Source organism: Panthera uncia, assembly GCF_023721935.1.
Source record: "Panthera uncia isolate 11264 chromosome B3 unlocalized genomic scaffold, Puncia_PCG_1.0 HiC_scaffold_1, whole genome shotgun sequence".
Classification (NCBI taxonomy): domain Eukaryota; kingdom Metazoa; phylum Chordata; class Mammalia; order Carnivora; family Felidae; genus Panthera; species Panthera uncia.
The window spans coordinates 73001956-73013782 of NW_026057582.1; the positions used below are offsets into that span (position 1 = coordinate 73001956).

The following is an 11827-nucleotide window of genomic DNA, read 5'->3' on the forward strand; positions in this document are numbered from 1 at the left end:
AAAGAAAGAAAGAAAGAAAGAAAGAAAGAAAGAAAGAAAGAAAGAAACTTTCTTCTTGGAGGCAGCATGATTATGGATGTAGAAAATCCAAACAAATTCAGAAATGATTAGAATTAACTACTTCATTTAGCAAGTTCAGTGAATCTAAGGTCAATCCATAAAAACCAGTTGTATTTCTATACATTAGCAACAATTGGGAAATAAAATTTTTTAAATTGCATGGAATCTCTTATACCTGAGTGTAAATCTGACATAGAAAGTGCAAGATCACAGCATTAAAAATTAAAACCATTGCTTAGAGAAATTGAAGTTGACCAAAATAAATTGATAGTCTATATTTATGACCTGAAACTCAATATGGCTAAGATATCAATTCTCCCCAAATTGATCTCATAGAATTTAATGCAATACCAACCAAAATTGCAACAGAAATTTTGTGGAAATTGAAAAGGAGTTAGAATACAGGAATTGATTCTAAAGTTTGTGTGGAATTGCAAAGGACCCAGAATAGATAAAATAATGTGGAGAAGAACAAAGATGATGGGAAAACACAACGAGCTTCAAATCTTCCCATAAAACTACACTAATAAACACATTATTATATAGGTGGAATGATGATAGACAGTGCAGGAATAGACCTAAACATGTATGGTCACTTGATATGTGACAAAAATGTGACTGCAGTTCTATTAAGAGAAAGGATGATCTTTTCGCTTAATGGTTATGAACCAATAGGAACATTGACACCTATTGCATATTATTACAAATATTGATTTGAGTTGGAATAGGTACCTAAATGAAAAAAAACATGTCCAGGGGCACCTGGGTGGCTCAGTCGGTTAAGCCTCTGACTTCAGCTAGGATCATGATCTCACAGTTCGTGAGTTTGAGCCCCACATCAGGCTCTCTGGTGTCAGCACAGAACCCACCTCAGATCCTCTGTCTCCCATTGTCTCTGCCCCTCCCCCACTCCTTCTCTCTCTCCCTCTCTCTCTCTCTCTCTCTCTCTCAAAATAAATAAATAAACTTAAAAAAATGTCCATGCCTTGAAATAGGCAAAAATTTTTCAACAGGGCACACACAAAAAAATACTAACCAATATGGGAAAAAATGATTAGCTGGACTTTATTGAAATTAGAAACTTCTGTACATTAAAGGACATCATTATGAAAGTGAATAATCAAGCAGTGGATTAGGAGAGAATCCAAGGTATATAATTTTGACAGGAGCTCATAGCCAGACTATATAAAGAATGCATGTACATGGATAATAAACATACAAATGAGCAAAAGACTTGAATAGATACTGGACAGAAAAGAACATCCAGATGGCCAATGAGCATATAAAAAGTGCTTAGCATCATTCTTCAGGAAAAGCAAATTAAAACTACATTTTTATGAGATATCACTAAATATCACCAGAATGACTTAAATTAAACATATAAAGAAAACTCATACCACTTCTTGGTGAGAATATGGAGAACCTAGAACTTTCATACTTCATACTTCATTCATAAGATTTTAAGTTGCTTCAATCCTTTGGAAAAATGTTTGCCAACACTAAAGCTAATTATATGCCTACTCTATGACCCAGTAAGTCCATTCCAGTGGAATTACACAAAAATAATAAGTTCACATGTCCACCAAAAGACATTTAAATGAGTATTTCTAGGGGTGCCTGGGTGGCTCAGTCGGTTGAGCATCCGAGTATTGATTTTGGCTCAGGTCACAATCCCAGGGTCATGGGATCGAGTCCCACATCGGGCTGCAGGCTGAACATGGAGCCTGCTTAAGATTCTCCTTCTGCCCTCTCCCCCACTCACTCTATTTCTCTCTCCAAAACAAAGAAAACTTAAAAATTAAAAAAATAAATGAATATTTCTAGCAGACTTTTTCATAATGGCACCAAAGTATAAACAGTCCAAACAACCCGAATGTCTATTTCAAGGAGAATGGATAAATACATTGTTGTATATTCATACAAAGAATCTACCCATCAATAAAAAAGAACAAACAACTGGGCACGCAGGGCAACATCAATGAATTGCAAAGACATTATGTTGAGTGAAGGAAACCAGATTTGAGAACATATACTGCATGATGCTGTATGATTCGAGTCATGTGAAGTTCAGGAATAGATGACAGAAATCAGAATAGTGGTTACCCAGGGCAGAGAGTAGGAAGAAGGGCTGTCGAATTTGCAAAGGGCAGGTGAAAATCTTCTGGAGTAACAGCAATGTTTGATATGTAGATCTGGATGGTATTACATAGATATAAACAAGTGTAAAGTCTCCTTGAGCTATAGGTTGGAGTTTTGTGCACTTTATTATATATGTTACAACTCAATTACAGAGAGAGAGAGAGAGAGAGAGAGAGAGAACAAAGTAACAGCATTTTAAAATATTGAAGTAAGTGTCAGTACCAGCCCTTGAGAATTAAAAGGTCCATCAAGGAGGCAGGACTGAAGTATGTGGAGGAGTGCTTTTGATTTCGTACATATATGAAGTATGATTTTGTTTAAAAAAATAACACTTATTTTTAAAGATAAGGGAAGAGAGACTGCTGAGAATTTCAGACAAGATGAGGACTGGAAACCAACCACTGGTTTTATCAATGCCAAAGCCTTGGACATGAAAGCAAGAGTTTCTCTTGGAGTGATGCTAACAGAGGCCAGATTCAAGTGGAGGTGAAGAATTGGCATTGAGGAAATGGACATAGTCAGTACGAACAATTCTTTCCATTAAGTTGGTTATTAAGGAGAAGAGAAATGTAGAAATGTGGCTGGTGGAGATGTGGCCTTCAAGAAAACTATATTAAAATGGGAAAGATATGGGGCGCCTGGGTGGTTCAGTCAGTTGAATGCCTAACTTTTGATTTTGGCTCATGATCTCAGGGTCCTGGAGTTTGAGCTCCGCGTGGGGCCCAGTGCTGCCATTGAGGAGCCTGTTTGGGATTCTCTCTCCTTCTCTCTGCCCCTCCCCTGCTCATGCACATGCACTTTCCCTCTCTCACTCTCTCTCTATCTCTCAATAAATAAACTTAAAGAAACTAAAAGGAAAAGATTCGCTAATAGAGATTGACCAAATTATTATAAGAGAATATAAAACTTTTTTTTTTTTTAATTTGGGGGAAGAGTGTGTATTCCTGGGCAGGTTCTTTTCAAGTGACCCAAGACTGGAAACCAAGGCCATCCATATCACAGCTGTCCTTTCTGTATCCATGTGAGGGAAGCTTCAGGCTGTTATAAAGAGCAGACAGACCCAGGAACACACAAAGGGGACTGTCCAGGATACCAGGACAGAATAAACAGTCATCTGTGCCACCTGGCTACATCAAGAGATTTTGTTCTCCATAGGACCACTTGGAAAGGCTGTGAATTCTAAGTAGGTACTTCTTCGAGGAAGAAAAACAACAGAGATGTTGTTGATGTCCAGAGCTCAACTGCAGGTTTCTGGTTCAGGCTGCAGGTGCCTGGGAGCACGGTGTCTCCACAGCACAGAGGTAAGTGGCTGAATCTTCAGGTTTAGAGGCTGTGATGTGCAGAGAACTTCCCTGCTTTAATACTGTGGCTTTTAATCTTTCTTTCTGCTTTTCCTCGTTAACTGAATACAGGAGGAAGAGGAGTTCAGGGCCTTTCCCAGGATTCTGCCTAAGCCACTGGAGCCCTGTAAACAAGCTGACCGTGTAACTGCAGTTGAGGCTGACATTGTCTCCCTCCCGAAGTCTCAAGGTCTGAGGGCTCTGCTTCACCTGGTCTTCTCCATGCAACCCTGTTCAGGAAAACAAAATCAGAAGCGATGCAATGACTTTGGTACAGTAGTTTTGAAAAATTCCGACAAGACACCTGTGTGAGCTGAGACTGAACCCCTATCCCTTCCCCCCCGGCTTTGGATAAACGTGTCCCTGTGGTTCTTGCCTCTTGCCCTCCAACTTACAGCCAAGCTGAAGCCACAAAACTATGAATGCACACTCCAGCACGTTCCCCATCCTGACATCTGTCTGAGTCTTGGTACAATCCGTAACGATTCCAAACCTTCTCTGAGGTGCTGTCTCTGGGTCTTCGCTCTTGTTCTCTGATGCAGGAGAGAGCCTTTCTCTTGGTGGCTTAGCCAATCAAAACTCAGTTTCATGCCTTTCAAGTTTCAAGAATTCAGGAAATGAGAAGAATGGAACCACCGCCACCTCCTGGTCACAGACACAATCTCACAGTACCTGCCTCATACTGCCCTACAAAGAAAAGATTGACGGAAAGATTATATTCAACGGGCATAGTGTCTATGAGGTTCAAAGTTATAGTCAGAAAAGCCATCTCTTATTTACACTTTTAAAAGATTTTTTAATGTTTATTTTCATTTATTTTGAAAGTGAGAGAGAGAGCGTGTGCGTGGGCGCGCAAGAGTTGGGGAGGGACAGAGAGAGAGGGTGAGAGAGAATCCCGAGCAGGCTCCAGGCCGTCAACACGGAGCCCAACTCAGGGCTTGAACTCAGGAACGATGAGAACGTGACCTGAGCTGAAACCAAGAATCCAGTGGCTTAACCAACTGAACCACTCAAGACGCTCCTCTTATTTACACTTTTAATTGTTTCGTTGTTTCTTGAATGGCCTTTAAAGCTAAACTGGTACCAGAGGTTATAAAAGAGTTGGTCCTACATGTAACAGATTGTGTTTCTCTTTAACATACACAAGAAACTCAGCAGGTGACACTTTAAAAGGACTAGAGCTCAAAAAGAGGGAGATCAAATAGGGTGTAGCTTCATCTGGAAACCCCACTGAATGGAAATAGGGAATATAAGAAATCCATGTCTTCAAATAATTTTATGCCTAGCTACAGGGACCAGGTGTGACCAAAATTCACGGTTACAAGGGTGGGAAGGAAAAGTGTAACATGGGGAAAAAAGACCTCTCCACTTCTAGACCTCAAAGGGATCAGAAAGTCACTGCGTGTGTGTTGGGAGAGAGTAACTATTATTTATGTACAGCACATTTTATATAAGTAAATAACATACAGTAAAAGTAAGTCTTCCTTCCTCACTTATCTTTCAGTACCACAGTTCATCCATACAGGTGGCTCTTCCTATGATACACATGCATTCACTATTTTTAGACAAACCTATACACTCCATGCCCTGCTTTGTTTATTTTCCTGCCGGAGTCCAGCTCCAGCAGGTCCAGGGGTTCCCGAAGGATGAACAGCGTGGGCGAAAAAGTAAAAATAAACTAAAACAAAAATAAAAATGGACACAGACAACAGGAGTGTGTTGGACTGCCCGCTTTATTGTGGCAAACATGGCATTATATTTGCTAGCAATTTCCTCATAGTGTGCGTCATCTGTGTTTTCTGGCATTACCTAATTCTAAAATTGTTCCTTTGTGTAATCACCCATTAAGGAATAACACGATTGTTTTCTTGTAATGTTCCCTCCTGTGCTTTGCTTATTGATTAATTTCTCTCATTGTTTTCATTATGTATCTACATTTATCTACAATCTATAAAGCATCTGCTTTGCTGTTTTCATGAAAGGTCATTTATCTCTCAACACCTCAAGTGGAACAGTTGCAGGGACATGACCTCTTAGTTGTTTCCCTGAACCATTCGTGGTTTGAAGAACAAAAGTGTTCGCCTCTGTCTGAAGTTCCAGGAGGGGGCCAAGAGGGCCTTAGAAACCCATAGCTTATACATTCTCAGAGAGACAATGCACCTAGGAACTAATGAACCATTCTGTACCTTAACCGACTAGGTTCAATCATCATCTGGAATGCCTCCTGGGGGCCAAGTGGGCCTAGGGGTTGGAGTGACCTGTGCCCATAGATACACTCCTTAGTTACCAGAGTGGAGCTTTCAAATCCATTTGTTCCTTCCTTGGTTGGGAAACATTTGACTCTATCCTTCCTTTAGGTAGAGGAGTCTTCATAGGGGGTGGCAAAGGCTAAATGTAGGGCCGCACAATTTCCTTGCAGAACCTTATTTCTTTCCCCAATGGTTCTTTTCCCAGGGGAACTGTCGAGGGCAATTCCCCAACAGACAACTCCCCAGGTACTTATTATTAAGGCCAAATTACATAAAAGCGGGAGTACAAGAAGCTTCACTGTCCGTGGGCTGCCCTGCAGTCCTGATCCATCCACCGCCCGGGCCCTGCCATCAGGCTGGTTGGATAGCTCGGCTTCCAGCATTTTCTCCCATGCAAAATGGCTACGTAGCATACCCTTGCACAGACAAATCATATTTTACTTAAGCAGTTTTGTATTTTTGCAAGTCTAGATGATTTCCAGTCTTTTACTGTCACAGATTTTGCTGAAATGAATTTCCTCAAAGAGGTTTGCCAACATGATCCAGTATATCAATAAAAATTATTGAAAGTTATAAAAGCTACGAAAAAAAATCCATGCATCTTTCATTTAGTAAGTATTGCCAAGATGCCTTTAAATAAGCAGTAGTAATTTACATAGTTACAATGTATCAGCATCTGTTTCTCCATTCCCTTGCCAGCACATTATATAACTAAACTGTTTTATCTTTCTTAATTTAATAAGTGAAAAATGCTAATTCAGAGTACCATCTTTAATTGCTCTATTATTAGTGAAACTGGGATTTTCACAATTATTTTAAAATCTGTTCGCATGTCTGACTTTGAAAACTCTATTCAAAATTTGTTCCTTCTGAAGTCAGAACAACAGGAATCAAACGCCAGGTCTATGGTTTATTTGCTGTGAGATTTTGAACACGTTTCTTACTGACTCTGTTATTTAGTTTTCTCAACTGAGTAACGGAGGAACAATAGTCATACCTTCTAGAATTGCTGTATCATATGCATTGATATAAATAGATTACATATATGTTTATACAGTTATAAACATATAAAATCAAATAATGGCTAGTGTTAGGATGTCCTTGGAACCACAGTAGAGGGGATGGCCATCTTGCCAGGGCAACCCAACTGAAAAGCCCCGAGCAGCGTGCCAGAACGAATTGGAGGTCAACCAATCACCGAGCGACAGCACGACCTGACGCGAAAAAGGCCCACCTGGACCTAAACCCGGAACCGCTGCAGCTTAAAAACCCCACCCCACCACACCTGGGGGCAACTTCCCTGACTCCTCTCTCTCTCTGAGTCACGGAACCTCGCCCGAGACCTTAGTTCCCAAATAAAGCCTTTGACTGCTAAAATTTTTTAGCTTCTGACTCCTCTCTTTACCCCGCCTTACGCCTGACCCTAACATTTGGTGCTGAAACCCCGGGGGAGGTAGTAGCTCGCCTCCTTGGCTGAGCTCCCTCCTTGCCAAGCCAGAGGCCAACCACCCTACTCTCAAGCGCCTACAGGAGCCGGTAAGTAGGAGAGACCCCTCCTTCCCTCCTCCAACCACGGCTGACACCCACGAGAGACGTCTCCAAGTCAGTCTCCATTCCTCCGCACGCCTCAAGGCCCGCACGCCAATAGGCCCTTATTGCAGCCCGAGGGACGCCTCACCCTGCCATGCCAATGGCAAGTAACGGGTCTAAACCTCCTCGATCTCTTATCCCCCGCCCAATGTCTGTTAAAAAACTTCTGGCTCCTAGGCTTACAAGGCGAACTTCGTTGTAACCGACTCATCCGCCTTTGCACTGTAGTCTAGCCTCAGTGCAAATTAGATAATGATCCTCAATGGCCTCCCGAGGGGTCTTTACAATACCAAATCTTAACCAATCTGGACAATTTCTGCTATCGGCTGGGAAAATGGGGAGAAATACCCTACGTCATGGCCTTTTGGGATCTCAGGTCTCGCCCCAACCTATGTTCCTCCTGCCCCTCTGCATGCGTGCTCCTTGTCCGCCCACAACCCCCCAACGACCCCACCTCACCAACTTCCCCGATCTCCAACCCCTTAGAGGATCTAGCCACGCCACCCACCGGTCTTTGCCCCCCTCCGTACTCCCAACCCCCAGCCGTTCTGCCCTTGCCTCCCATATCATCCCGAACTCGTGCTCAGGCCCCTCCCAGCGAACAGACCCCAGCGTCCATCTTACCTTCTCCTAGGTGGCAGGACCTGAAGGCCTAGTTCGAGTTCACGTCCCCTTCTCCCTCCAAGACTTATCCGCCATTGAAAAGCGGCTAGGGTCATTCTCGGCTGACCCCACCCAATACACTAAGGAATTCCAATACCTTGCCCAAGCCTACAGTCTCACATGGCACGACATCCATGTAATCCTCACCTCTACCCTCACCCCTGAGGAGAGGGAGCACATCCAGGCCTCAGCCAGGGAACATGCAGACCAAACCCACATGACCGACCCCACTATGCCTGTAGGGGCCGATGCTGTCCCGGCGGCCGACCCCAACTGGAACTACCAACTTGCAGGCAATGGTCACTGGCGCCAGGACCAGATGATCCAGTGCCTACTAGCAGGCATGAGGGCAACCTCAACCAAATCAGTAAATTTTAACAAACTTCAAGAAATAATACAGGACCCTGATGAAAACCCCGCAGCCTTTTAGCCGGCTCACAGAGGCACTTACCCAGTATACCAGACTAGACCCTACCACCCCCGCCGGGGCCACAGTATTGGCCACCTACTTTATTTCCCAATCAGCCCCTGATACTCAAAAAAAACTAAAAAAGGCCGAAGATGGTCCTCAAACCCCTATGGCCGACCTAGTAAAGATGGCTTTTAAAGTTTTTAATGGCCGAGAGGAAGCTCAAGAACAACGGCGACAGGCCGGTCTCCAACAAAAGGTACAATTACAGACCCAAGCCTTGGTAGCTGCCCTGAGGCCAGCCACAATAAAGCCCTCCAGACCACGGCCCCCTCCGGGGCCATGCTTTAAATGTGGCCAAGAAGGCCATTGGTCTCGTCAGTGTCCCCATCCCCAAAAGCCTACCAGTCCATGCCCATTGTGCCAGCAAATGGGCCATTGGAAATCCGATTGTCCTCTCCCAGGGGACGACAGACTCGCAAGGCCCCCACGTGGCGAGGCTTCACCCCGATTGGACTCTGCCTTCCAACTGCTGGAGATGGAGGATGACGACTGACGAGGCCCAGAGTCAGTAACTCCGGTGACCCACGCTGAGCCCAGGGTAAAACTCCAGGTAGCGGATAAGTCCATCTCCTTTCTTTTGGACACGGGGGCTACCTATTCCGTCCTGCCGAGCTATTCTGGCCCCACCACGCCGTCCTCCGTTTCGGTCATGGGCATAAATGGCACCCCCTCCGTTCTCCCATGCACACCGGTACTCACCTGCTGCCTGGATGGCTTCCACTTCTCCCACTCCTTCCTAGTCATCCCCTCCTGCTCCGTCCCCCTGTTGGGCCGAGACATCCTCAATAAATTAGAAGCCTCAGCTACCTCCCTATCCGCCTTACAAAGGCAGATCAACGCCCTAGCACAGGTCACTCTACAAAACCGACGAGCCCTAGATCTCCCGACAGCAGAAAAAGGGGGAACATGCCTGTTCCTGAGGGAGGAATGTTGCTACTACCTCAATGAATCAGGCTTAGTTGAAACCAATATAGAACACCTAAAGGAAATCCAAAAAACTCTATCCGCCCGCCCAAGATCCTCACACCCCCTAACCTCCTGGTGGCAATCACCCCTCCTAACTTGGCTCCTCACCATAGTCACCCCACTAGTTGCTATCTGTATAATACTTATGCTCTTACCTTGTTTTCTCCGTTTTGTACAAAAACGAATTCATGAAGTTTCCCAGGTGGTCCAGCCATATTCCCACATTCCAACCTCAGACCCCACATACCATGACATCGCCCTTACACCCGTAGGAAGCAGCCAGATCAGATCCATCGCCCATTATCACCAATAAGAGGTTAGAATGTTAGGATGTCCTTGGAACCACAGTAGCGGGGATGGCCATCTTGCCAGGGCAACCCAACGAAAAGCCCCGAGCAGCGCGCCAGAACTGGAGGTCAACCAATCACTGAGTGACAGCATGACCCGACACAAAAAAGGCCCACCTGGACCTAAACCCGGAACTTAAAAACCCCACCACACCTGGGGGTGACTTCCCTGACTCCTCTCTCTCTCTCTCTCCCTGAGTCAGGGAACCTCGCCCGAGAGCTTAGTTCCCAAATATAGCCTTTGACTGCTAAAATTTTTTAGCCTCTGACTCCTATCTTTACCCTACCTTACGCCTGACCCTAACAGCTAGAACATAGCAAATAGTTGATTAATATTAGCTATTATTGGTGCAATTTTCCTTTGGCAAGTTAATCTACTTACTGATTTTAAAAAGCTCTATATTTTAAAGTTACATTTTCCCTGTTTTTGAATCTTTTTATTCCATTTTGGCATTTGCATTTGGCTTTTTAATGGTGTTTTTCCCATGTAGAAATGTTTGCTTTGATGTGCTCTTATTTATTGCTTACTTATTATTTTGCCTGAAATTTGAAATTTGAGTCACACTTAGAAAGTCTTGATTCATGCCAAAATTGTTTTTTAAAAGTCCTGAAATTTTCTATTATGTTTAAATTTTAATATTTTCAGGCTACCTCTTGGGATTACTTTGATCTAGGGAGTAAGGTTAGGGGTCAGGTTTTTTTTTTTCAAATGGCTGGTCAATTGCCCCAACATTATCTGCTGATCCATTGTCTTCTACTTGATACAAATTACCTTTGTGGTATAGTAATTCCCCATTCAGAATTTGCTTCTATTTCTGTCTTCTCTCTTCTCGTCCATAGTCTCTCTTGTTCTACATTTGCTAGTACTATTTTTAATTATTCCAGCTTTGTAACATTATTTGATGTGTGATACAGCTTTGACAGTCACCACAATCCCATTATTCTTCTGTTTCCAAATTGTTTCTGATTTTCTGCATATTTGTCTTCACTTGAATTTTAGAAATAGCATGTCTTGTTTCAAATTTCACAAATATGTAAAAGTTTCAAAGTAACATATTATAGACAGTCTCATATTACATACAAAAATAAGAGCTATTGAATTTAGAGAGTAGCTAATAATATTTCAATACTGATATTGAAATTACTAACACTGGACTAAGGTATCTATGGAAAAACTAGTATTGCCTAATTTGTTTGATTCTATGACACTCCATTGGATTTTGTCATTGAAGATGTGTTTACCTTGGTGAGTTACCACCATTTGTGTGAGTTATCCTCAGACTTGTCCAAACAGGATGCTTTGCTCTCTGTTAGCTACAACCCAGAAAAAAAAGCATCAACTCTCAGATGCACAGCTTTTATGTTGTTACTCCATCCATTCTCTTACTTAGTAACCAGAAAATATAAGCTACCCAGAATTTGTAGTACTAACAGTACAACGTTCATTGCTTTTTGGCTTTCTCTTTGAGAATTAGGTAATTTCTCAGTGATCTAAAAATCATTGTGCTAACTTGTATACTATTTATTATCTACTGATATGATTTATTCTAGCCACATTTAGCAAACTCTGACTGCTATAAATCATATTTCACAGGCAGTTTTTCTCTGTCATTGAGTGTGTGTATCTCAGAAAGAAGGTGAGAAAGGTAACTGCAAGATTAGTGCAGGAGCTCTGTGCAGGAAAGGAACTACGAGAACGGAGGAGCTGAATTGGTGATGTGTAACAGAGCCAAAGGAGACAACTCAGTTGTGAGTTTGATGAGAATTTTAACTTTGATGAGTTCAATTTTAAAAATATTTTTAATTTGAAATGATTATAGATTCATGGAAGCTTCAAAAAAAAAAAAAAAAAAAAGGGAGGTCACACATACTCTTTACCCAGTCTACTCCAATGATACCTAAATCAGGAAACTAACATTGGTACAATCCACAGAGCCTACTTAGATTTCCACAGTATTGTTTGTACTTGTGTGTGTGTGTGTGTGTGTGTGTGTGTGTGTG

At 42.8% G+C, this 11827-nt stretch overlaps 1 gene segment (V, D, J or C); it reads right to left on the reverse strand.

The window, feature by feature from the left end:
• Positions 1 to 3455: 3455 nt before the first annotated feature.
• LOC125910337 (T cell receptor alpha variable 20-like) lies at positions 3456 to 4269 on the reverse strand. The segment is given in 2 exon segments: positions 3456 to 3769; positions 4212 to 4269. Coding segments are annotated over 2 exon segments (372 nt in total).
• Positions 4270 to 11827: the final 7558 nt, after the last annotated feature.